The 25,257-nt window shown below is 41.3% G+C and overlaps 1 protein-coding gene across 10 annotated transcripts in view; it reads right to left on the bottom strand.

The window, feature by feature from the left end:
• Positions 1-81: 81 nt before the first annotated feature.
• Positions 82-25,257, bottom strand: part of kiaa1217 (KIAA1217 ortholog) — a 120,402-nt gene continuing 95,226 nt past the window's right edge. For 6 of the 10 annotated variants that reach the window (XM_075452114.1, XM_075452109.1, XM_075452115.1 and 3 more), the window contains 18 exons: positions 24,823-25,021; positions 23,078-23,171; positions 17,964-18,760; positions 15,541-15,645; positions 14,990-15,039; positions 13,037-13,176; positions 12,691-12,866; positions 10,009-10,139; positions 9,171-9,318; positions 8,202-8,703; positions 7,777-7,975; positions 7,391-7,680; positions 6,867-7,022; positions 6,449-6,571; positions 5,180-5,260; positions 3,427-5,064; positions 2,763-2,894; positions 82-1,735 (listed from right to left, as the gene is read on the bottom strand). In XM_075452114.1, the coding sequence (XP_075308229.1) occupies positions 1,202-1,735; positions 2,763-2,894; positions 3,427-5,064; positions 5,180-5,260; positions 6,449-6,571; positions 6,867-7,022; positions 7,391-7,680; positions 7,777-7,975; positions 8,202-8,703; positions 9,171-9,318; positions 10,009-10,139; positions 12,691-12,866; positions 13,037-13,176; positions 14,990-15,039; positions 15,541-15,645; positions 17,964-18,760; positions 23,078-23,171; positions 24,823-25,021 (5,495 nt within the window). In that variant the 3' untranslated portion in view covers positions 82-1,201. The remainder of the gene's footprint in view (positions 1,736-2,762; positions 2,895-3,426; positions 5,065-5,179; positions 5,261-6,448; positions 6,572-6,866; positions 7,023-7,390; positions 7,681-7,776; positions 7,976-8,201; positions 8,704-9,170; positions 9,319-10,008; positions 10,140-12,690; positions 12,867-13,036; positions 13,177-14,989; positions 15,040-15,540; positions 15,646-17,963; positions 18,761-23,077; positions 23,172-24,822; positions 25,022-25,257) is intronic. The other 4 variants (XM_075452111.1, XM_075452113.1, XM_075452119.1 and 1 more) reach the window with 4 other exon arrangements.

Consider the following 25,257-nt stretch of genomic DNA (forward strand, 5'->3'; position numbering starts at 1 on the left):
GACGGCTGTTGTATTTATACACAAACACCCACATGCACGCACACGCACCAGAATCACATAATTAAAAACAACACAATGCACTGCAAGCATGCAAGTCTTTATTTTCGCTATTCCAACACACTTTTTGTCTTACATTGCTCCTTTGTACTATGATTTAAAGCTTTACATAAAAAAAGGAGAGAAAAACAAATATTTACAAAATCTATCTGTGCAAACGTAATTCTTCTTTAACACCACTCTCCTAAAGTATTTGAAAGGCATGCATACAAATAAACTTTGGTACGTTAACAAAACTACTCATTTTCTTAGTAGAAGCATTTAGCTGTATGTACATGTAATTGGACAGATTAATCACTTTCTATTCAGCACAGATGATGTTAACAACAACAATACATGTTAACTTGACAAACCATGACCAGCAGTACAAACACTGAGGTTAACACTTCAGGCATCAAACCAAGAGAGTACATGTAAATTCCCCAAATTCTCATGACTGAGTTAGGCCTGAAGTGAGTCATTAATAAAACAACTTTGGCAAATAGGCACAAGAAAATCAAAACTTGTATTATTCATGATACCAGTTGTAAATCTGTAAAATAAATTGGCAGTTCATTATGGGAGAAAAATAAGGAAACACTCTTAAAAAACTAAAGTTATTCATGAGTTAAAATGTGTATACATTTTGTATACATTCATCAAAGGCATTTACAAGAGCTGTGTTGAATGTCTGGCAACATAAGAAATATAAACGATATATACTAAGGTTATTCAATCTCTTCTTTCAAAAATAAAACAAATTTTACATGGTATTTTGTGATTGTACATCAATTCCCTATTCGTAGCTACAGCAAGAAAATATACTTTCAACACAATGAAAGTCATCCACTTTAACTACAAAGTGGTCAAACTAAATCACTTTTAGTAACATTACAAAATATTTTGTCAAAATATCCGTTACACCTTTGAGAGATAATCAAAATCTGAGTGAAATTTGACAAATGAGCTGAAAATGAGAGGAGAGTAGCAGAGTGTGAATGCCAGTGTCAAATAAAAGGTGAAGTGAGGGAGTGCATCATTTAATACTTTTCTAACAAAACCTTTAAAAAAAAACACAGGAATAAAACCCAAACCAAAACTATATTACATTAAACATGATCAGGTCTACCTGCTGGGCTGTAAAGCCAGAGGAGCGATAATGGGGCTAAGTGGTGTCCTTAGCTGCTGTGGCTGTTGGGATGCAGGATTTGCCGTTGCTGCCGTTGTGGGATCTGTAGCTGGTGAAGCTGGGGGTGTGTATGGTGCGGATGCTCTTTCCACCTGGGCCCAAAGGTGTGGGCGACAGAGGGGAGGGGGAGGAGGAGGAAGAGGAGGAGGAGGAGGAGAATGAAGAGGAGGAGGAGGAGGAGTGCACTCGACCGTTCTGAGTCTGCGAGGAGAACGAGAGAGCTTTACCTGTGTGCTGTGAGGCTGAGGGTAGTTTGAGGGAACCGTTAGACAATGAGGGGATATGGGAGGAGGAGGACAGGGAACCGGAACGATGAGTGTGAGAGGAAAGGATGGAGGACTTTGTCACAGAGGAGGAAGACGGGTTAATGGGATTAGCAGCATCTGAGTTTTGTGCAGGCTGGGAGCTGCCTTTAGTAGAGCTAGGATAAAAAGCAGGGATTTTAGAGATGGGTATAGTGGGGGAAGTAGTTTTATGATCCCCTCCCACTCTTTTAGCACTTCCGTTAGCCTGCAAACAGATGCCAAAACAGATACTCGTTGTCAAAAAAGAAAACTGGTAAATTAATACATGGAAAAGGCAGGACGATGTTAAATAAAACTATAAGTTATTCACAAAGACAAATGCTATGACTGCACAAACATTAATATTTCTAAGACACAACTTAAAGACACCAAAAACAACATATACGGAAGCTGTTTTTTTTTTTTACTGGAAAGGCGAGATGCACTGAACTGAGAGACATGTTACCAAGAAACAGAACAGTGCAAAGATGAGGCAGCACAATGGCAGACAGGATCTCGACAGAATGTCTTTGTGTTAGAGGGATTGTTAGACATCGTGAGGGGCTGTGGGAGAAAATCCAGAAGGCAAAGATGCATACAAGGACTGGAGAAAATTAGAACACAGGGTTAGGGGTTTAAAGAGTAAAAACAGACAGGGGAAATGTGGACCTGTATTCCACTGAACTGATGGTGCAAGATGAGTGGGTTATGCCGAGGTCCTGACGATAAGGAAATATATCACCGTTGGGTTAAGGAAGCTGCGCAGTGATGTTGGGTTTGAGCAGAGGTGCATTGTGAGAAGGGAGGAGCATAGCTGAAGAGTCAGTTAAGTTTGTGTGTGAACATTGCCAGAAGCATTTTAGGACTTGGCAACACTGTTTAGGAACTCAACTGTGATGGGAACTGGAGATGTGATGACAACTCAGATGATGACAGGATAGGATTCCACTTTCTTTGCCTTTCTCCATTTTTTTTTAGCCACCAACACAGTGAAAACCATGAGCAGTGTGGACATGCAGAAGCATACAGTACAGTGATGTTATGGGGTAACAGTCAACATGCCTTTGTCTCATTGCAGACTCGAGAGAAACATTACCAGATCCACAGTCACCATCATGATGGCTTTATTTTTTAAAACACTTGAAATCTCACAGCTTTGGTAGTCTTTTTTTCCCCCCGTTTATGCCTCATGCGTTCGATTTCGTATGTATTTTTTTCCTCTAGTCTCTGGTAAGACCCTACAGTAAAACTACCTGTCGGAACTGCCTCTGAGCGTCCTGCAGTTTTTGCTGTTTTCCTGCTTTGTCAGTCGTACCCGGCGACTGCCTGGACTTCGCAGACATAGGGACGGGCATCCGACTAGAAGGGGAAGCGACACTGGTGTTCTGCAAGGGGATCCAAATGAAAAACAAAACAGGAAATAAAAAAAAGATAGGAAAAAAAAAATACACCACATAGGAAGTATGAAAAGTCAAGGCACAAACAGGTAAAAAAAAAGAAAAAAATTTCTTTTAACACGTCAACAATCAACACCAGTGAAAGGTCATGCACCCAGTGGGACCATAAACTTTAGAGTCAGTATACATAGTACATGCAGTCAAGAACAAGGAAGTAACCAGAGCATCATGACGATGTCTTTGATGATCAGAGCACCACTTGCTGAAAACCTTAGAGTTTTAGCAGTGAACTGCAGGAGAAAGATGGTAGCCAGGAACCCAACAAAATGCCACCCCAATCATGTCACCATGATTTTGTAGAGGCAGAGAGCCACAGGGGTCATTGCCAACATTTCTGAGCACCTGTGGAGTGGATTAATGATCTTTTAAATTTCAGGGGTTAGCGTTGGAGTGAAGGTAGGTTGGAAAGTGAAAGAGAAGGACCCAAAGTCTCCTGGAGCAACAAAAGCTAGAGAGAGACCTGTTGTATGGTGCTGGGGACACTGAGGACAGTGGTGGTGTTGGTTGTGGTGGTAGAAGGGGTGACTACAGGACGAGGAAGCAGCTGAGGTTTAGTCTTCTTTAATGAATTTCTGCTCGCTACCTTAGGGCCAGGCCCTCTGGAGGTAGGGAGAGAGGAAGACCTCTTCAGCCCAACTCTTTCTGAGCTTTTTCCATTTCCTGCCTGAGCATCTTCAGTGCTGACTGATTCCTCAGGGGAGCACGGTCCCATCTCACTAATAGTGGTCTCCAGCTGCTTGATGGTCTGCTCCAGGCTGTCCAGAGTCTTGTAAGTGTTCTTCCGAATCTCATCTGTCCTGCAGAGGGAATCAGAGTTCTGCCGTTTCTGCAAGGCTGGTCCTTTGGTGGTGTCCACAAAGGATTTTGAACGTGATATCTCAAATCTCTTTGCTTCTTTTTGATGCCTGATTGTACCATCAGACTCTTCCTCATCTTCATACACAACCACCTGTAGAGTCTTTTTTCCTGATTTGGTGCCTGTGCGAATCGCCTGTGTCAGTGCGGCAAACTGTTTCTTCGGAAACTTAAACTTGAACTTCTTCTTGCCATCTTGCTTGGCATCTCCATTTGACTCTAAGTTCCCACCACTGTCTGTTAATTCAGATATTGAAGATGAAGACGATGATGATGAGCTGGTATGGGCTACAGTACCCTGTGAGGAGCCAACTTCTTTCCCACCAGCATCTCCAGATTTTACTGGCAGTCCACCACTCCTCTCTGTGTCCGACTCCTCACTCTCCTCATCGATGCGCTCTTCTGCGAGCATCCTTTCCAGTTCTTCCTCGCATTCAAAGACTGTGGACAGGCGCTTGTAAGCTGAGCGGATATCCATTGGCTCATCAAAGATGATGATGACAGGCTTCTTGTTAGAGCCATTATCATGTGGTACTGTAGGATTGACTGCTGTGTTTGCTCTGTTTCTTGCACTGCCTACAGTAACCGTCTTGACACTCCCTTTCTTGGCACTGACTAGTTGTTGATATTCGCCACAAGACAGGGCCTGAACTTTGGTGTTTGTGATCATAAATGCAATGTTGTCTGGGGGTGGAGGTGCTTCTTCTCCAGGTAAGTCTGGACCAAGGCCAGCCCCTTCCTCATCATCTTCAAATTTAGCTTTAGGGGGATTACTGTCCTCTTTGGAAGTCTTTTTGGGTGGAGGAGCAAAATGCTTGGGCGTCTCTTCTACAGCATAAGTTGCAGTCGCAACTTGCTCAGGCATCGTATTCTTATACGAGGGAACAGTCTTCTTAATCACTTTGTTTTTCTTTTCAGTGTTTGTTTTGTTGAGGATTTTTCCCTTCTGCATTTCTTCGCTGGTCTTCAAGGATTCTGTGCGTTTAACTTGCTTCTTTAACAGTTTTAATCCACTAAGTCCAACAGGCTTAGGAGATATAGGAGGTGGCGTAACAGGTGGGGGGGATTTGGGTGGTGGAGATAGGGGCGGCAGCTGCTGTTGCTGGCTTGAAGAGTTGTCATTAACATTGACATTTGACACCTGTGTTGGAGGCTGTGTGAGCTCTCTGAGTTCTGGGGTTGCTTCCAGTCCTGAAGGGGGTGTTTGATCTTTGGGAATCTGGCCCGTCACGTAATATATTACCTGGGAGAGTGAAATTTAAAATCTGTCATTATCTTAAAACCTCCAAACTGAATGTACAATGAATGTACAATAAATAGCTATGACCAGAGTTTAAGTGAATGAAAGTCATACATACTCCTGGGCTCTGTCGCACAGTAGAGTTCCCGTTTTCATCTGTGTCTGGGTCTTTATCGTCTCGACTGGGCTCTGAGCTCTGCTAGGACAGTGTGTGAGGGAATAATATTACTGTGCAACTGGTGCAAGTTGCAGCTGATTAATTTGAATTCACAAAAATGATTGAAGAGGCATCCACGGGCCAATGAGCTTTTATAAGGCAATGGTACAATATTAGCCTTTTGCATCTGTAGCTCGGTTTTAAATCGTACAACATTACTTTTCCATACGGCTCTGATATTAAATGCCGTATTGAGTTTATTTGTAAAATGCATGCAGAACAAATATGTTAATTTCGCCCATAATAACAATGTTATTTTCTTAGTTTCTAGCCCTCGCTTACACAGTATGCTACGTTGACACCATGACTTCATTTTCTGCCAGTGAAATAACTTGGGACTTCATTTCAGTAACATTACCTCATATGTGGTGTTTAACACTGTATTATTTACAGTAAGTATAAGCTTACCCTCATAATACACCTCTAATTTGCTATACTCTAAAAGAGTTGTTTTAAAAGTGTTGACTGCATAAAATTTGTCATGCTGGAACATCTGCACCTTCTATACAAATGTGTGCATTGTTTTGTCAGAGAACTAAAAGGTTGTAAAGGTGTAAAGCTTGGAAAAGCAAACTGAGGGGAAGTTGTGCAGAGACAAAGAGAAATGGAGAAGTAATTCTTTAGGAGATAAGTGAGGGAGAGGAGCATGCAAAGTGGCCAGACTGACCTTTGGTGAACCAAGTCTGCAAAAAGTTTGTGTCTAAAAAAAATCTGAGTTTTAAATATGTTGTGAAAAACTTTGGGTTTGTATATACTATTGATTTTATATGAAGAAATGTCATTAAAGAAAGACACAAGACAATTCAATTGCCTGTAAGATACGATGTAGGTTACAGGTCTTTATTGATTTGCAAAAGAAAACACAAATGATAGTTAAATCAGTTGTAAAACACATCATACAAAGACACAGCGGCTTTTCAAAAGCTCATTTTTATGCAGACTTAATCCTGAAAAAAAATCCAAGCCGCGATATCCGGCAGAATCAAAAGAGGGAGGAAAAACAGGGTAGCAAGGAAAGAAGCTTTGTGGAGGCAGCTGCTATAGGTTTCTCTCGAGCCAAAGCAAGAGCACAGGGTTTGTAGAAGTGTTAAGACACAGCCATTGATCGTTTCAAAGGGTTTGCAGAGGCAGGCAGTTAGCTGGGCAGCTGCACGGCGGCATATATGTTACCTTTTTCTCTTTGAGGGGTAACAAAGCCCCCCCCCTCAGTTCTTTGATTTGGGGTTCAATTCGAGTAGTGGGCTCTATCAAATTTTTCACCCCTACATCCTTAACTGTGCACTTCTGGAAAACCTGAAGAGTGGAAACAAGTGAGAGGGACATGGGGACAAGGATTTCGTGGAGGGAGGAAATTTGAGTTTTTACACCACAGCCGCAGCTGTACAAAGTGTAATGAAGTTCCAAGGCGATAGCTCCTTTTGTCAGTGCCCATACTTTGCCACTTCTGAAGAAGCCAACCACCGCAGGAAGAAGCGATAAGCAACCAACTCCCACAGTGAGGAAATCAATAAAGCTCACATAAATTGATTGGATTAGCACAGGTTTGACGGTATGTGCATGTGTGTGTGCGTGTTCACATGCATCTCACCTGGAGCTCTGCCATTATCTTTTCCCCTTCATCCTCCTCCTCTCTGGTAACAGAGGCAGTAACAGGGGGTGGTGTGGCAGGCTTTGGCTTGGACTCTTGTGGAACCTTGGTGTGCTTGGGTTGCAGAGGAGGAGGTGGAGCATCCTCCTCACCCTCCTGTCATGTAGTCATGTAAACAAAATCATTTGTTAACATATTATGAAGAGACTGATTAAATAAACCACCAGGATTTAGTTGAGAGCGGACAGGGCCTATTGAGAGGGGCACCTCCACAGATGAAAAAAAAAAGTGCTACAACAATGTGTAGTGTGGGAAAAATAATGTATTTCTTGAACATTAAAGCACATAAACCTCTATTAATGGACCGCCAAAATGAAAATGATGATCTTGTAAATGAGTGTGATACGAAGTCTTTCACGAAAAGCTAAGCTAACTGCTGCCTGCCTTCTGCTCAGTACTTAGCAGACAAAACATCACATTGACACAGATCTTCACTACTCTCTGCAACTTTCAAAAAAACTGACCTGAGCAGAGACGCTCTCCTTCCTGGTGGTGTACACCACCTCGCCAGAGCGTGTTGTGGTCATGCCTGTGCTGGAGCTGGGATAGGTTTTCCTTGGAGGAGGTGGCGGTGGGGACTTATTTGTCTTGTCAGACCCCTGTTTCGTCAAATTGTCAGTGGCTGCTGGCTTGATGGCAGTCTTGGAGGGTTTCTCCAGTGCTGGCTTGGTTGGTTTCTCCATCAAAGGCCTCGGGAGTTTCTCAGGGCCCTTCTTGGCTGGTATCTCTGAGTAAGGCCCTGACTGAGGCTCTTCTGTTATACAAATTAATTAAAACATATAGAAAAAAGTGTTAGGATGTAAAATAAGTCCACGTTAATGTCTTAGTTACACACATGTCTGGTGTGTACCTGATGGTGACTCAATAGGGCTGTGATTGTCTCCTTGTTCCACAATAGCAGCAGAAAGCAGGGGTTGGTTCTCATCTACCTCCAGACATGGAATTCCCTTCAACATGTTGACCTGGACCTCCTGAAGAATCTTCTCAAACTCTTTTCCATCATAATGACCAATGTTCTGCCTCCTCACTTCCCATTCCTTCTCTGCTACCTACAAGTTTCAGACAAAGAATATAGAACGTCAAGAAAATGCTCTCAAACTCTGAGGATATGAATAAAAGGGCTACTACTCAACATCGGAACATGATGACATCAGCAGAATAATGTCATTCAGATCAAGTGAGTTCAATTATTGGACATCTAAATGATGCAGGGAAGAAAACTGAATATAACAACTTTACTTGTCATGGAAAATTACAGGAAAACAGCTGACATACCTCTATGGACATGGCTCGGTTTTTACTCTTGTCCTTGCTGCTCTGGAGCTCCTCTATAACAAGATCCTGCTGTGCAATGCCATTGCCATTGCCATTATTCATTGGGTTCCCCTGGGTCTTCTTAAGGCGAGCAGGACTGGGTGGATCTGAGGTTGCTCCTTTGGGAGATTCCCGGCCTTGAGTCTTGCTCAGGTGGGGACTAGTGGTGTGAGTGGGACTGGGGGTGAGCGGAGGACTGGGCTGAGCTGTCAAGGCGGCAGATTGCTGGGACTGTTGCATGTGGACTGGGGAACTCTGGACATGATGAATGACCACTGGGGAGGAGGGCATCACCTCTGATCTGATGGTGGAGCTCTGGGGCTCAGGAGGGGCTGGAGTTGAGCCAGACTGGACTGATGCTGGGGGACCCTCTGCAGAGGCATCTATTGCAGTTGCAGGGTTGTTACTCACTGAGACATTAGTGGAAGGATCAAGTCCTTTTTGAGAAAACTCAGTCGTAGATCTGCAAAGAATAGGGAAAGAATGTATTCCAAGTTGAATGGAAATAATATCAACTATTGGCATCACGAGCAAAACACCACCAGATTCTATGATACAAAGTTTTTTTTACTTAAAAAGTCACAGAGTAAGAGAAAAACCAAGAATGAGTTTGATACGTGTGGCATATCAAAATGGTAATGAGGAGCAGCAATGTCCATCAAATTCATTCACTTATCGGTTCAGTGAAGGCGATGGAAGAAAATAGAGCTGAATGCCATATTCTTCTGTCCACATGGAATAACCTCTTTGATGGGATGAAGGCTGGCTTGCCAGCATAATCAAACAGTACAATCTCCCACATCACAGAGTCAAGCGAGGAGCCCTACACAGCCCTCTTTGATTTCATCTTCAATTCCCTTTCTCACACTCAGCCCCCATACTGCAGCACCTGTTCTCCAGATCCTTACTTTATCTCCATTTTCCCCTTACCTTCTCAGGCTGCTAAGGGTGTCAGTCAGACTCTTGACCCGTTTCAGCATGCTGTCCAGTTTATGAGGCTCCTCCTTCAAAAACTTGACAGCCTCCACTTCCACCCTGAGCACAGCTCGCATTCTGGTTTGTAGTGCTGGAAACTCTCCTGAGGAAATACACAAATAACAAACATGCAAAAAACTCATCAACCCCATATTTGTATTTCCTAATCGCAAAAGTCTTACTAACTGTGTAAGTATAGCTAGTGATAATACATTCAATTTTGTTTAGACCACTTGCATTATAACATTAACTTGAAATTTGTCTCCTGGCTGAGTCTTAGTGCAACATTTTTTGGTTCTGCAAGGGTTTGGGTACCAGTTAAAATAGACAAGTGCAGTTTAGTTTTGGGTTTTTGGACCAATGAAGACCTGTAATGGCCAACTTAAAAATAAATTATTATAGCTGTTGAAAGGGCTCAATTGCTACCTTCGGAAAAGTTATTTAGAATTGTATGTTTTTTTTTCTATAATAAATTATTGTTTATATATATAGACTGATATAATTTAGAAAAAAAAATATGTGTACATTAACATTCAGTCTAAGGACAAGATTTCAGTAAGAAAAGATTTGTGGCTTTCCTTTGAAGTCTGAGAATTTTTGACTGACCAATCTCATCTGGACAGGCTGTGGCTACACGCAGGTAGACATTGTGTGAAGAACAACAATTCAACATAAGTTTAGCTTTTTAATCTACCTGCACTCAAACAATAGCATTAGCACCAGTCTATCTTTTAATTAAAAGAAAAAAAAAAAAGGATTTTTTCTGCAGAAACAGCGTCGTCCATCATCTTACCTTTGAGCCCTGCAAGAGATTCTCCCACCTTCCTCAGAGTCACTGCTCCCTCCTCCACATCCTTTAGGGTCACCACTCTGTGTGTTGTTGCTGTGTCCTTCTGCAGAGAACCTACGTACTGCTCCAGCTCGCTGCCGAGAAAACAAAAAAGACAACGGATCTAGAGTTTAGAGAGGTATTTTACTTCTTCGTGATATCTAAATAAACACACACACACACACACACACACACACACACACACACACACACACACACACACACACACACATATATATACAGTATATGTATGTACTTTAAAACGATCATTACTTGGAGTATTTACAATTCATGAACACAAGGGGGCAGGACACCTCATGAAACTGACAGAGTTGAGAACAAACTTAGGGAATTGATTCATGAAAGAGAAATATGTATATCTCATCTAAAGCACATTCATAAGACCAACACCATGAAGTTCACTGTCCAACATTAGTTTGGTTGCTGAGTTTCGATTTGATTCGGTCTTATCCCAAAAACACAAATGTTTACTCACTGAATGCCGGCGTATTTGTGAGACAGCGCCTCCTCCCATGGAACACATATCACAGAGTCATCCCAAAAGGCTGCTCAAGAAAGCTGCCTATTCCGAGGGGAAATGTGCCGGATGATAACATTGTGTGCAGTGTGGGATTGCATGAGAGGAGCTAAAATGGTGTTTCATTGTGGCCAAGTACCCTTGAGAAACACTCTCTTATAGAGGTCCCTTAAAGGGAATGGGAAAGGCAATAAGGAGACAGTGAGTTGGGTAACTATGCCAAGGTCTGCTGGTAAAAGTAATGATGGCAATTCTAGCTGATGACAAGGGAAACAGATCTGCCTTTTGTATTACTTGGATGCCAGGTTAAAAAAAACAAAAAAAAACAAGAAAGTACTGTACATTTCTATGATGTACATTTGTCTCTGTGAGAGCATAAATGGCAGACACCCAAATGATCTACATAAGGTGGCAGTTGCTTGACAAACAAGCACATGGTATTCTTCCATATAATATAAATCACTCCTTGAGAAACTTGAGAATAGCTTGAAATACTGCTGCTGTTGAGATGAATACTGATTTGCAAATAAGTTACAGAGTAAGGAAGTATTCATCAGGTTAAATGATGTGAGGAAACATTTGACCACTACCAAAACATCCTGTCTAAAACTCCTGGGTTATAACCTGTTTTTAAAATATTCAGGTTCATCCACAGTAACAGTCTCCTAATTAAATGCTTTTGTTTTTCTTATAAAATGTTATGAAATGTAAGGTCAGGATTAGTTTTCAAACCACATTGTCCAAATGGCCTTAAAGCCCAGTAGCCCTAAATACCAGGCCTTTTTTTTAAGTGATCGCTGCCGTGTTTTGCTGACTCACAAATGGCCGGATACCAAGAATAATAGAAGGCTTAATCTAGCTTCAATACACTGACTTCTGCCTGTTCCCTTCCCAGAATCCATGAGCTGCTATCACTGTGTTTACTGCAGCATATGTTCACTACTGTCTAGCATAACAACACGGTTTGACCTTGCCTCAGAAACATCCAAACAAAAAGGATTCAATTTCTCCTCCCTGCTGTAAGATGAGGTGAATTAAAATAAGAATTGGGTAGTGAGTAATTGCTCCATAGTTAGATCTATTGTTTTAGTCTGCCGCCTCCGAGACCCAGGCACTGCTTGCCTGTATAAACCTGTGGGCTGTAATTTGAAGGGTGTTGGCTTGTCAAAGAGTTTAGGATTGAGTAGCTCAGGTGAGTTGATGAAGATAAAACCTTTGGGGGGGTTTCCTACTAATGGAAGAACATTAACCAGAGCGACGCGGGTGTGTCTACTCTCAACTCTAAAGCTTGTAAAAAGCTTTGGTGCAAGGACAACCAACTTGTATATGTATCCCTTTAGACTAAATAAAACAAAGTAATTGTTATGTATGTACAACCCTTTTTCCAAGCTAGTTTTCAGATTCTGTGTAAAATGTAAATAAAAGAAAGGAATGCAAATGAACTATAATGCATTTGAACTCTAAATTTCTCTGAACATACTACAAGGAAGTGTTAAATGTTTAAAGCGAGGAATGTTATCTTTGATCTTATTTCTTTAATCTTTTATCTTATATTTGTTTAAATAAGTGCTCATTTTAAATTATATGCCAGCAGGACGTTTTTTGAAAGTTGGGAAAGGGGCAAGTCCCCATGTGTTGCATCACCTGTTTGTTTAGGGCCTGTCACAATTGCAATTATTTGAGATAATTGTGAGCATTGAAGAATAATCATCTTCATTCACCTGTTTGAAAACAGCTGCATGAAAACAGTGGAAATGCTATATTTCCACAGGATTTTTCATGAAGGGCTGCACGGCGGTAACGGTAGCCTCACAGCAGAAAGATCCCCAGACTGGGGCCTTCCTGTGTGGAGTCTGCATGTTCTTAACGTCCATGTGTGAACTCTCTCTGGGTACTAGGGCTTCCTCCCACCGTCCAAAAATATGCATGTTAGGTTGACTGCTGTTTCCCTAACTGACTTTGTGGCGAGTTTTCATGTGTATGGCAGTTTTTCTCTGTGTTGACACTGTGATGGACTGGTGACCTGTCCAGCGCGTACCCTGCCTCTCGTCCAGCTGCGATAGGCTCAAACATAAAGATGTAAATAAGTGGATTTCAAGCTATCTCACCTGAGCTGTGTGAGGACTTGCTCCTCCAGGCCCAGATACTTGTGCCTGTCCTCTTCTACCAGAACTCTCTGCTTCTGGGCAGGGTCCTCCAGACGCCGCATGACTTCTGCAAGTTTGATACTTATTTCCTGCTCTGCCCGCTTCAGCTGCACACGAAACACCTCCTGATTTTGGAGCTGCACGGGATGGGCACAGTAAAAATGACATGTGAGAGGACCCAAGAGACTAGCAAACCTGCACACAGAGCACACAAAGTATACAGAATGCACACATGCATGCACACAGGTGGACGTCTGAACAGGCACTTCATCATTTTAAATCAATTAAAAGGAGAACGAGGTCTTGCCTGCAGCTGTCTCATCTGATGGAGTTGCATCCTGAGGTCAGAAACATTCTTCCTGAACTGCAGGAGGTTGACTTTGAGAGGAACTGAACTCTTGTCTGATGAGGTTGCACTGCTTTTGGGAGCCAAGACAGGGGAATCACCTGGGGCACGGAAATAAAAAAAGGTTTACATAACTTTGAAAACATTGCTGCTCATACTGACTCTTATTGTTAAACTGAGGAGAAATCACAGTTAAAATTGCAGGACAATGAAGTCAATAAAAACAAAAAGACATATCCCCTCTTAGGAGGACAAAACTGAGTTGCTATATCTCAATCTCAGTCTGACTTGCCGTTGCACATTATTTGTTTGACTGCACATGTCTTTAAACACACTTTTCCTAGTTAGACACTGGTCTAACTAAATAAATATAAATGTAAAGGTATGTTTTAACTCTTTAGGGTTTCCATTTCCCTGTACAATGAGAACAGAAATACCAATACTCGTGCTAGCTCAAGCTTTGAAATGTCTCTCAGGAGAGTTTCATGAGATGGAGAGGAGGCTGGAACCATGGAAACCATTGGAACTAATATTTTTGGTTTGGATAAAAGGCTCTAAATGGCTGACAACAACAATATTTCAATTCAAACTCCAACACAAGTGACTTTAAGGACCGTGATTTTCAGACAGACTACTGGCTTCTCATGGCGGACAGTTAATATCAGCTGATGAAAGGAGGTTAATCCGAAGACTTCACACAAAGTTGTCTTCTTTTCTCATTTCAGCTCAGGTATTTTCTAGATTTTGTGATAAACTGGTATCTTAGATTTACACAAACAGAATGAAGGTGGACCAATTTTAATCTGGTATGCTGACAGAAGTGAAAATTTGCAAATTTGTTTACAGAAACATGACTTTCAAGAGTAAAGCTTTTCCATTACCCTGGAAAATCTACAGATCAAGCTATGGATAGTTTTCAAAACAACGCTATTGACTAATAAAGTTGTTCCAAGGTCCTTGAGTTACACATGGTGAATGCCTCCACGAATAAATTCAATTTTTCAATCATGTGAGCTACACAAATGAAAATGTGTTTGATTCAATAAACAGATATCTAAAATAGAAACAATTTTGCACTACTAGATACCAGTATTTGTTTTGTCCTTTAACTTTAGAGATCTTTCAACAGAAGGCACAGACTGTGGGGTAGTAAGAGAACAAACTTTTGTCTCTGTAATCCCAAGAACTATTCACACCATCTTACTTACAGCTGCCCAGACCTGAAATACAGGTTAAAACGTAAACTGCTGATGTGTTTGGGCGTTTGGGATTCAACGTCCGTCAAAAGAAGTGCATTATGTGTAGTGAAGCATTCAGGGTTTACCAAAAAAAAAGAAACAAAAAAGTGCCACAGTTCCTTATGTTAGACGCGGGGGCAGACTAGTGAGAACAAAGAATTGCCTGTAACCTTTCACATGTTTTGAACTCTCACTCAATCACAACATGACAAGTAAATCTCTCTAATGCTACATATGAAAAGTGTCATGATACATGGGATTAGCTTTCAAGAAATGTAAATAGTGTTGTTTTTTCGCTCTGCCACTGGCGACGAAGGTTACAGATCTTTTCATCAAATCCAGACAGCTACAGTGCAGAGATTGGATCGCTGAATCATCTTGGCAGGCTTTGAGAACTAACAGCATCTTGTTTTAAGTAGTGCTTTGCGGGGCTTGGGTAAGCTCCGCTGGCTCTTGTTTCTTAACTCCTATGAAACTAGATGTACTGAGGACAGGATTGTAAGGAAATCTGAACCGATGTCATGCTAAAAAGCCTGACTTTGTTTTTCCTCCCTTTGGCTCGGCTCATTGCAGACTGCGGCCTGACACTATTGTGTGGTCTTGTCTGCACAAGACATTATGGCATTAAGACTCTTGTGTACAAAAAAAGCAAGAGAGCAACTACAGCAATACTAACCTGAAATAGGTGCACTGTGGGCCGGAGATGAAGTCTTCTGCGGTCTCTCGCTGCATTGAGAGAAATTCATTAGAACAGGATTTGGGTCATTTTGGGGCACAGGTTGGGCTTACAGGTTAATTTTTAGTCATTACAAACACATGAAGAAAGTATGATAAGAAAGACTGACAAATCAGAGCGGTTAAAATGATGTTAATGATGTTAAAGAGCTTCGTCGTTATTGCACAGAAACATACCAATTCAAAGCAGTCGCAGACATTTCACACACACATTCAAGTAAACGTTAACATACGGGCTCCACAGAGAAGGTGCAAATACAAAGAGTTGAAATGCAGCCAAATATACACCCAACACACAGTGGCCATTTTTGTGGAGAGCAAATGACTTCAATATCAGTTCACAGATAAGCCAACATCCTCTTCACCAGACGCTATATTAACCATTACAGTGTGGATACCTTATGTTCCCTGCATTGACTGAATGACTTGGTTTTTCATTTGAAGCTTAGTTTGCCTGGATGCCTCACCCTGTCCTGTGCTGTGATTGCTTACCTTTGAGGCTCCTTGGTGACACTAGTGTTTGGGCCCTTTAAAAGTGCATGCTGAACAAGACCAGTCAAGCTGGCAATCTGTTGCTCCATAGCCTTCATTCGCTCTCTGCAGAAACATTAGAAAACTCTGCTGATATCACGGCTGCTGCTATAGTAAATATCAGCTCAGTATGAAAACAAGAGGGCTGTTAAAAGGATAACTTATGGTCTGTAATTACCTGAAGACAAATCTTTTTTTTATATATATTTCTTGAGAGAGTGACATAGGACATGTTTCAGTTAATATTCATATATATGTCTCAGTAAATAATGAGTGATTAAAATAAATACATTTATTTCCAAATGAGGCACTTCCATATAAACTGAACTAGAGATTTCTATTTAAAAATGCTTCGTTCCTTTTTTTCCTATGAAAGTTTAATTAATGTGATGAGGAAATCTCCAATATTTGAGCCATTGGGAAATTATTAATCAGAGGCCGCCTTCAGAGAAGATGAGTCACATTTAAAATATTTAATCTAAATGGTCTGGCAAGTTTAGGCGTTCAAATGTTAAGTAGGTAAGGTAAGCTCAGGTCACTTTGGCATATTGTAACTGAATTTTTGTAAGACACAGGTGAGGGAGGTTTTTAAAAGCACATTTTAAGAATCCAACCCTTAACACTTATTGAAAGTAATTTTTCTACTGTATAGAACACTCCTGTGGGCATCTAGGCAACATGTGGTATTATCTGGCCTACACTTGGGTATGTAATGATAAAAATAAATGTAATCTGCGGTTAAACATGACCTACGAATTGAAAAGTAGATTTCACATAAATATGTTCAAAATAGTTACTCTTAAACTTAAAATGCACCGTTTTTAAAAGCATAAAAGTTGCTTTGTTAGAAAATATAAAGAAGACAATAAACACCAAAATGAGTATTGAACATTATCTCTGCACTATTCTGAGAGAAAAAGAAAGAGGAAAATAAAACATTAAAACTATTGGGGAGAATATTGGGGATTTGTCTATCTATATAATGAATATTCCACTTGGAAAAAGAGAGAAAAATGAAAATATATGCAAAGTATATTTAAAAAAGAAAAAAAGAAAAATCCCCCGAAGCACTACACATTTGATTGTATTCACAAAAGAAAAAAAGGCCCCAGTCCAAATGAGATGAACATGACGAACGACTTCAGACAAAAAAGGAACCCTTTGGGTTGACACCGAGAGTGAAGTCTTAAAGTTTTTCAATAAAACAATAGAGATTCACAAGTGGAGAGAGTAAAAAGGCCATCTGAAAATTTTACTGCCCTCAGAAAGCAAAAAAAAACGCCAAGAGTGGAACAGGGAACCTTACAATGAGATTCTTTGGTAAGCCAAGAGGTTGGAAAAGAGAGCAACTTTTGTGTTCAGATGTAATCATTCATCTTGAGGAAGGATATGGGGCATGTTGAGAACATAGGGCGGACCGTGGTTGCAGCTGCTTACAGACAATAGACGGACACAAGGTCTCTGTGATCACAGCAATGCAGAACCTCAGTATCACACAACTTATTTCACATGAACACATTCTATGAAAGCTACAGGGAACTGAGTGGAACTATGTTTATTTTCAAAGTTAAGTGCACTACCTACAGATTAAAAATTCCTCCTCTCTTTTCAAATATTCCCAGAGCATTTCTAATTGGGAGTTTGGGCCTCCCAGGTGGTCCTGCCTGATCTGTTTGACTGATCGGGGGTATTTCAAATACTTACTCAACCTGGTCAATATTTCCTTTGTTATTTTTCTTTTTCTTTCCAGGTACCTACATAGCCCTTGCAGACTCCCTTTAAGTAAAGCCTTGTTTTCTCAGCTAAGTGGCAAGCATCCCTCTTGCCCTTCTTCTGTTTTTATGTGCTCTCAGTCAGAGCAGAAAAATTTAATCAGGTACAAAAAAATCTGCCGCATAATTCCAAACCGAGTAAACCCTGCGGAGCGACTGTTGTTGGCACAATGTTCACAGAGTAACAGAAAAATATACCGTGGGTTAATGGAGCTTTCAGGTACTATCGTGTTTCATTGGTGGTAGCTATTTATGTCTGAGTCTGCACACTCTTGGATCATCAACTGTATCAGCTCCAGAATTTGAACACTGACTGTGAAAATAATGGTTATATGAGCGAAAGCTACTTGAGCACACAAACCGAATGGATAAGTAAACATGTGCATTAGTCTGCTGAACTTAATTTGCAGATCTTGAAGCTGAAAGACAGTGAGAAGAAAGGTTATATTCTTGCCTTCAGTCATGGATGATGAAACAGCATCAGGACCAGGCACAGAAACTCAGTAGCTTATGGTTAGAGTGAAACTGGGATGCAGAATTAGTCCATGCTCCCATGCAATATTGTAATCCTGATTTTAACAATCACACCGGCTCAATGCACCGGGAACTTACCGTGTCTGATGTTCAGTAGGAGCAGGGATGGGTCCCTGAGAGTGACCTTGGGGGTCTGAAATCACAGGGGATCCCATGCTGTTCCTGGGCTTAATTCCTGTAATCTCTTCTTTCCTGAAGGACTGGCGCACAGGTGAGCTTCTCTCTATGGGAACACCATGAGGTGGCACACCATGAGGAGGCCCACTATGGATGTCAATCATCCGTACCTCAGTCATTCGGTGAGGGGAAGGAGGAGGAGTCTTAGAACCTAAAGTAGGTAGCTGGCTGTTTCTGGACTTCTGCCTGAACAGGGAAGGGTGATCTATAGTGTCTGTGGGGCTGGGCCCTCCATAAGAGCTTGTGGAGCGGATGGAGGCACGGTGAAAGCCCCCCATGCCATGCTCTGGACCATCAAGCCCAGGGTTAGGGTGAGGCCCATGGGCTGTAGCCATGCTGATTCGTCCCTCTTGGAGCAGGTATGGATCTGCATACAACCCCTCATTACCCCTGCTTAGACTGTGGCTCTTGCCACCCATGTTCTCATCTGGCTTGACGTCCCGTCTCTCCAGGATAGCGCTGGGACAAGGAGAGATGGAGCGGGCCGGAGGGTTAGACAGTCGGTCCCTGGGGATTGTGGCGCTCCCAGGTACAGAGCCCTGTCGTGGGCCAAATGGGATTCTGGAGGGCGATGGGGGCATGGAGTGAGGACTTGGGGGGAGTGCTACCTGCATGGGGTGGTGTGATGGGGGACCCATGGGTGGATGTCTTTGAGGGTGCTGAACATCACGTCCAACATGCGCCATCTCGCTGTGCATCTGGAAAAACCACAAAAGCACACAATAATATTGTTTCAGAAACTTTTTGTTCCTACACAGAGTACTGCTAACACGTTCAAGAAAAACTACTTGAAACACAAGACTGGTCAGTAAAAGAGACTGCATACTTTTGTCCGTTAGAGAGCTTCAGCTACTATTTTCTGTGTGTATCTTACTACTTCTGGACTGATGCTGCCCTTGAAACAAAAACATCCATCTTACTCAGCTTACATTGTTGCCTTTCAAAAGAAAATACACTGTCAGCAGTCGTTCCAGAGGCAGAAAGTAGTTACTTGCAAGGCTACAAACACTGAGCACACAGTATTTCACTTTAAGTCCTGGATATTATGCCCGCAGGCATCTGCAAAACAATATTGCAACACATGAACAGAAGTTTTTTTTTTTGCTTTTTTAGAATTTTTGTGCTTGCTCTCTTGGAGATACACCTGTAGCCTTCTTTAACAAAAAAGAAAAGAAAAAAAAGCACCTTCAGGACTATACTCCAGTTGGTTAATTTGCAACAAGACCTGTCTAACATAGTCTGTTTCATCTGTTAGCTAATATTTGACACTGATCTTAAGCGCAACCAACTATAGGGGCCATTGCAGAATCATGCAAAATAAGTGGAGTTGCTTCCAATGATATTAGAAAATATGATACTCAGACTGTAAGTGGAACACAAACAGGTACACAGCGCATGTAAAAAGACATCCGGTTAATGTGGTGAGCTACCTGCTATGGCTTTTCACCATGACTGCAAACAAACAGTTTGATCACAGTTCTCCATGGTTAGCTTTGTCCTATCTTTGCATTACTTTCTTTATATTTGTTTCGACTGCTTCCATAAAGTAAGAATACAAATGTTTTGAGTAGATACATAATACATTCTGTGTTATATTAATGTGAAGTTGCACCGTTGCACAATTCAAGACACACAGAGGCATTGTTATTCCCAGAAAACATTACCAAGTCTATCACAGACAAACCCTACAGTAAAATCAACAATCAAATTTTCTTTCCCTGATAAAATAATCTTTACACTGAACTAAATATGAAGCAGCACAACTGAAATTTAATGTATAAACACTGACAAAACCCCAGGATGTGTGATATGCTGCGTATTACAACACTGGAGGGTGTCACATGCAGCGTTGGATCCAATCCATTTTCCTTTCGATTTTACTCAAACAAACAAGCTATTGTTTCTTCAAGGTATGACTCACAAGTTACACCTAGAAGTCAGTAAAGTCAAAAAACCCTACTGCAAACTTCTTCAAACTTTCAGGTAAAAGTTCTTGACAAATCGTTTTTTTCTGCGTTGTCTCAGTGTATTCATTCCAGAGCAGCAAGACAGATGATCAGAGAACAATAAAGTGGGTGTGACCCTTCCATGTGTGCTTGCATGAAAACAACAGTTGCTCACAGTGTACAGTGACAAAGGGCTGGCGCTTGCCTGGAATAACAAAACGAAAAAGAGAAACTTGTTTGCTGTAAAACTTCACACGGCCTTATAAATATGGCAGCAAAATACAGGAATCTGGAAAAGGGATACACAGTGCTATAGCAGAACATCATCTAAGGTGCCTAAACTTAAAAGAAAGGCAGAATTTATTTCTAGAATTTAACGCTTTTTTCAATTTTGACATGGCCATTTAAGAAGTGTTGTGCGTTTTACCTCTGAAATAGCAACCAAAATATCCTTAAAATAGACAGATTGTGTTTCACAACAAGCATTATATCTTTGCTTTGAAACAAAAGAATAAAAGCTTGAAAAATAAGCACATGAGCCACCATATCAGACAAATGCGAAGCCATGTTGAGAACATCTGTGTGTGTTCGACACGCAGACTTATTTTTCCACTGTGGTCTTAAGCCTCCAATAATAGGGGCAGCCTGTCTGGTTTTTGTGCACAAAGTTGCCTCGATCTCTTGCTGTGTCAGCGATGGATAGGGTTTCCAAACTGATTCACAAACTGCAGAAACTCCGAGCGTGCCAAGCTAAACAGATAAAGAGCTGTGCTGTGATATTAACGCAGACGTGTGTAAACATTGAAAGAGCATGACTGGCAGGGTGTTCTATGGTGTAGGGACATGTCTGCATAATAGTATCGGTGATGACAGAGGTGACGGGAGCAAGCTGGTTATGATAACTGTGAGCCAATGTGAAACAAATTTTCTTTTTTATGAAAACACCAAAAATGTATTAAGCTGCGTTGAGGATAATAGAAGAGAGGCGTGCCAGAGACCAAACCACTCTTTACAAAATATGCCCCTCAGTTATGTGTACATAACACAACATCTGACATCCACTATTGACAACTAGTCTGCTGGGACAAGGCCCTGCTTTGCGCCAGGCTAAATCTAGTTCATACAAACAAGCAACATTTCAAAAATATTTGGCCAATTTTCATGTCATTAAACATAAAAGATAAACATGCAAAAAACTGCCTGCCATTCTGCAGTTTATCAAGTTACTAAACAGTTATAGTGCACCATGCATCTGTCCACAACATGTACGATACTGATAGACAACAAAACTGCCCTGATAACCATAGTTATAGTATTAGTAAAAGTTTGTGGGAACAGATCTGAAAGCTGGCATTTCTTTAAGACAAGAAGATCAAGCTATAGAGTGTATGGCTATAGAGTGTGTACCTCCAATGTTTAAGTGTTTGAACTGTTGCTCATTATCCAGGTTTCTGTACGCTGGGGAGAAAGGGGTAAGCTGCGTAGGCACCTACAATGTCTACCTACAATGGCAGCCACCCAGACCATGGTGATTAGGGCCTGTCCCCTGATTCTGTTTGCCCATGACATCAAATCAAAGCTGTCGGTAATGCTGTCAAACAGGAAGTGAGGTCACATTTTTAGCAAATGTATTGTATGCTGTCTCAAAAACTAGTTATATGGATTCAGCACTCCTTCCTTTGTTTTTTTCCAAATAAAAACTGCCTCATTACATTACTGAAAAGGGTCCTATGAGTACTTTTAACTCGATCACATCCAGGTTGCTGTGGAAACAATAACCTTCTGGGCCCCCTCACTGCTGCCTGCAGCTGTATTTATTTAAACGACTTTGCCCCCCCCCCCCCCCACCACCACCACCACCAAAAAAAAATATTGGTTAAAAAAACAAAGGAAAAAGTTAATTGTCTCTCCTGAGAATTATTTAAGAGGAAAACAAAACATACACAAAATCTGCAGAAGGATCTTTTTAGCTGCCAAGAATAAACGCTGCTTTCAGCAGAAGTCTACAATGTAAGTGTTTGTGTCTGTTATCGGTTGTCAATATGGAAGGGACATACCAACAAGTTTAGAGAAACATTACTCGGGGTCAATACAACAAATATCAACAAACTCATTTCTTTCTGCAGCCTCTACATTTAACCTCCGTACTCCACAGCCACGTCCAGTCTTTGTGTCTGTGTCAGTTGCTGCTTGGTTAAACAGTGACAGAGCTACTCAAGACAACAGTCTTCTGCATCGCTTACTGCAAACAATTTCACAACCGTTTACTTAAGAAGCCTGATGTTGTCTTGTGTTTTTCTTTATCCTGATTCCATTTCAGTTAAACAGTTTGCAAAATTCAAATCCATTCTCACTTTTTCAATTGGATCTTTCTTTCATTGCTGCTTTTTTTTCAACTTCTCTATGAAGGATCTGATCAACAGAGAAGCCACAAAGCACTTGAAAAAGAATTTCTGCTGCAACTCAAACTTATTCATCATTATTCATCATTTTCATTTGAGCGACACATACAGTCATGTTTGTGTTTGGCAGCAAGTTTAGCTGGTTGTATTTGCAGTATCACCATAATGCTGCAAAACCCACTCTAAATCTGTCACGGGCAAAGAAGAGCAGCAAGGTTAGACAAAGGGTAAGTCGGATTAGAGAAGGATTTGAGGAGGAACATTCGAGGAAAGGGCTCTTTGGGTTTTAGTTTTGTTACATCAGCAGGAAATAAACACAGCGGACTCTGAACGAGAGAAAGAGATTACAGCTTATATTGGGGAAAGAATGACAGAGGGAAATAGTCTGAAGAATTGCACTGAATTGTCCCTTAAACAAGTTGCAGCAGACCATGTAAGTGAAGCCCAAATGCAGGCCCCCAGGAGAACAATAGAAGACCCCCCTCTTAACAGATTAACAAGAGGCAGGGAGACATTCCTTCCCTCAACTGCAAACAGGATGTAAGAATAAGAAGAACTGGAGGCTGGGCTCAGTATTCTAACAGCACCAAATCTCATCATCTCCCCACAGCTTCTGCTGTTAATGAGAAAATGTGCACTGTTATGCAAGCGCCAGTGAAGTACTCACCCTGGTATCACCGTTGGCAGGTCGGGGTCCATGGCTGAATGCCTGTGCCGGGTCTTTGTGGTACACCTTCAGGCAAGAGTGGTCTGTGATGTTCCTGTAAGAGGAGGCATTCGGTGGTAAGACGGCAGCCCAGATATCACCATCAGAGTACGGACGATCCTGTCTCAGCCTGGATCTCTTTAATAGCCCAACCAAGGGCAAATATCCTGATACATACTCTGACGGTTCTCTGTCATGTGACATTTCCTGAAAATCTCAAAGGGCTAGAAAAAGTCACTTATAGTTTGTTGAGACGTGGCTCAGCTACATAAATGGTAAGAGGATCTGCTTCTACTTTTCCTAATCGCACTCTCACTATGGTGCTCCACCCTGGACACCTACATAAAGGCACCACGAGACAATTTTTTACAGCCCTGATAAAGAATTAGTGACAAAGTGCACACTCCCTTGAGCAGGAACTCTGCAGACAAAGGGGCAAAGTCTCATATCATTTGAAAAGTGGTGCTTTTTTAAATTTAAATTGTCTTAGCCCATATAATCTACAGTATTATTGATAAAATATGAAGATGAATACCAACCCGGGAAGCAACAACACAATGAGCGAAAAAAAAAAAAGCTGTGAGCTACTATCTGGGTTTGTGTTTTTATAAATGGGACATTACACACATACTCTTGTCAACAGACAACGCCCACATGTTTCTCAGTTTGTTCAACTATATCAGAGACATGTTGCCACACAACTTCAACTCCAAATGGCTTCTTTTTTTATTTTTTACATGGAGTGAAAAGGAAGTTAGATTTCCTGGCCGGAGACATTTCCTGTTCATGGAGAGCTATGGACACTAGTGATGGGTCATGCGCACAAGCATCGGCTCTGAGAGTCGGCTCTTTGTAGTGAATCAGAAGAGCCGGCTCGCATCAAGTGAGAGCCGACTCCAAGTTTTTTTCCATTCGCTGCTTAGGTTTCACTTTCAGTGCTCAGTCCCAGCTCTGGTTACGACAGAGCTTTTTTATGATTGGCCAGCATGGCGACCAGCATGCGGTATTTACGTGAGAATTAAGGAGTTTGGTTCTGGTTTTGGTTCTGTTCTGTGGATTTGTTTGAAATTTTTTGGTTCATTTGTCCAATAAAAAAGTTTAATTGAGGACATTATTAATGTTAGCTTGAGTTTGGTTCTGTTCTGTGGATTTGTTTGAAGTTTATTGTTAATTTGTGCAATAAAAAAGTTTAATTGAAATAAACAAATGTAAAAGTGGTTTTGTCACAGAATAAATGCAAAGAATTAGGCAATTATAAGGTCTCTCATAAAAACACTGAAAGCAAAAGGGTTTTCAACACATAAACCATGATTTTTTTTGTGCAAAGTTAAGGTAAAATATAGGCTACAAAAGATCCTAAATAAGGAGCCGTTCGGGAGTCGAAAGAGCCGGCTCTTCTTTGGGAGCCGAGTCAAAAGAGCCGAACTTCCCATCACTAATGGACACAGAGAGCAGATGTTAGATCGGATCTGACGGAGGGACAAAGCAGGTTAAATGCTATGCTGTGACTGTTTATTAAGGTATGAGTTGTCTGGGTCAGTGAGTAGTGCTGATAGAATCTAGTACAAACTGGACAGATGGATCTCTGGCCTGGAAATGAGACCGGAAACTCTTGGGAACCGTAGATAACCCGTTAATGAATTTAGTTCAAAACAGATTCCATGTCCCCTTTTTTGTGTTTATAACATGCAAACATACATATTTACCTGACATCAGAAAGTTCGTAGTACATATTCCTCATGTCGTCTTTGACGTAGACAGCAACGCTGGGTGACTCTAACATCTTCATGTTAAGCTGCAGCGGGAAGGCACTAACAAACAGAGCTCTGATTGTGTCAATGCTGGTGATCTCATTGGGCATGCGGATCTGTTTGGTCTCGTCGCCGTACTGCAGATACAGTACACCTAAAAGCAGAAAAGCAGTGATTAGCCTGAAGGAAACGCCTTTCAAATCTTCCCAGTGACAGATGTGATTTCCACAGCTTGCATGAGTCATGAGACACAGTTTCTTTTCTCTCCTAGGTTGTAATTCCAGTGTTATTGTTTTTTCTCCTACTTTTCCCAGTCCTCAAATGGCACCACACTAGTTGCAGTTTGTTGCAATATCTCTGTTCATATTGTACTTTTTTTTACATCTGCTT

The sequence above is a fragment of the Odontesthes bonariensis genome, chromosome 20 (genome assembly GCF_027942865.1).
Source record: "Odontesthes bonariensis isolate fOdoBon6 chromosome 20, fOdoBon6.hap1, whole genome shotgun sequence".
Classification (NCBI taxonomy): domain Eukaryota; kingdom Metazoa; phylum Chordata; class Actinopteri; order Atheriniformes; family Atherinopsidae; genus Odontesthes; species Odontesthes bonariensis.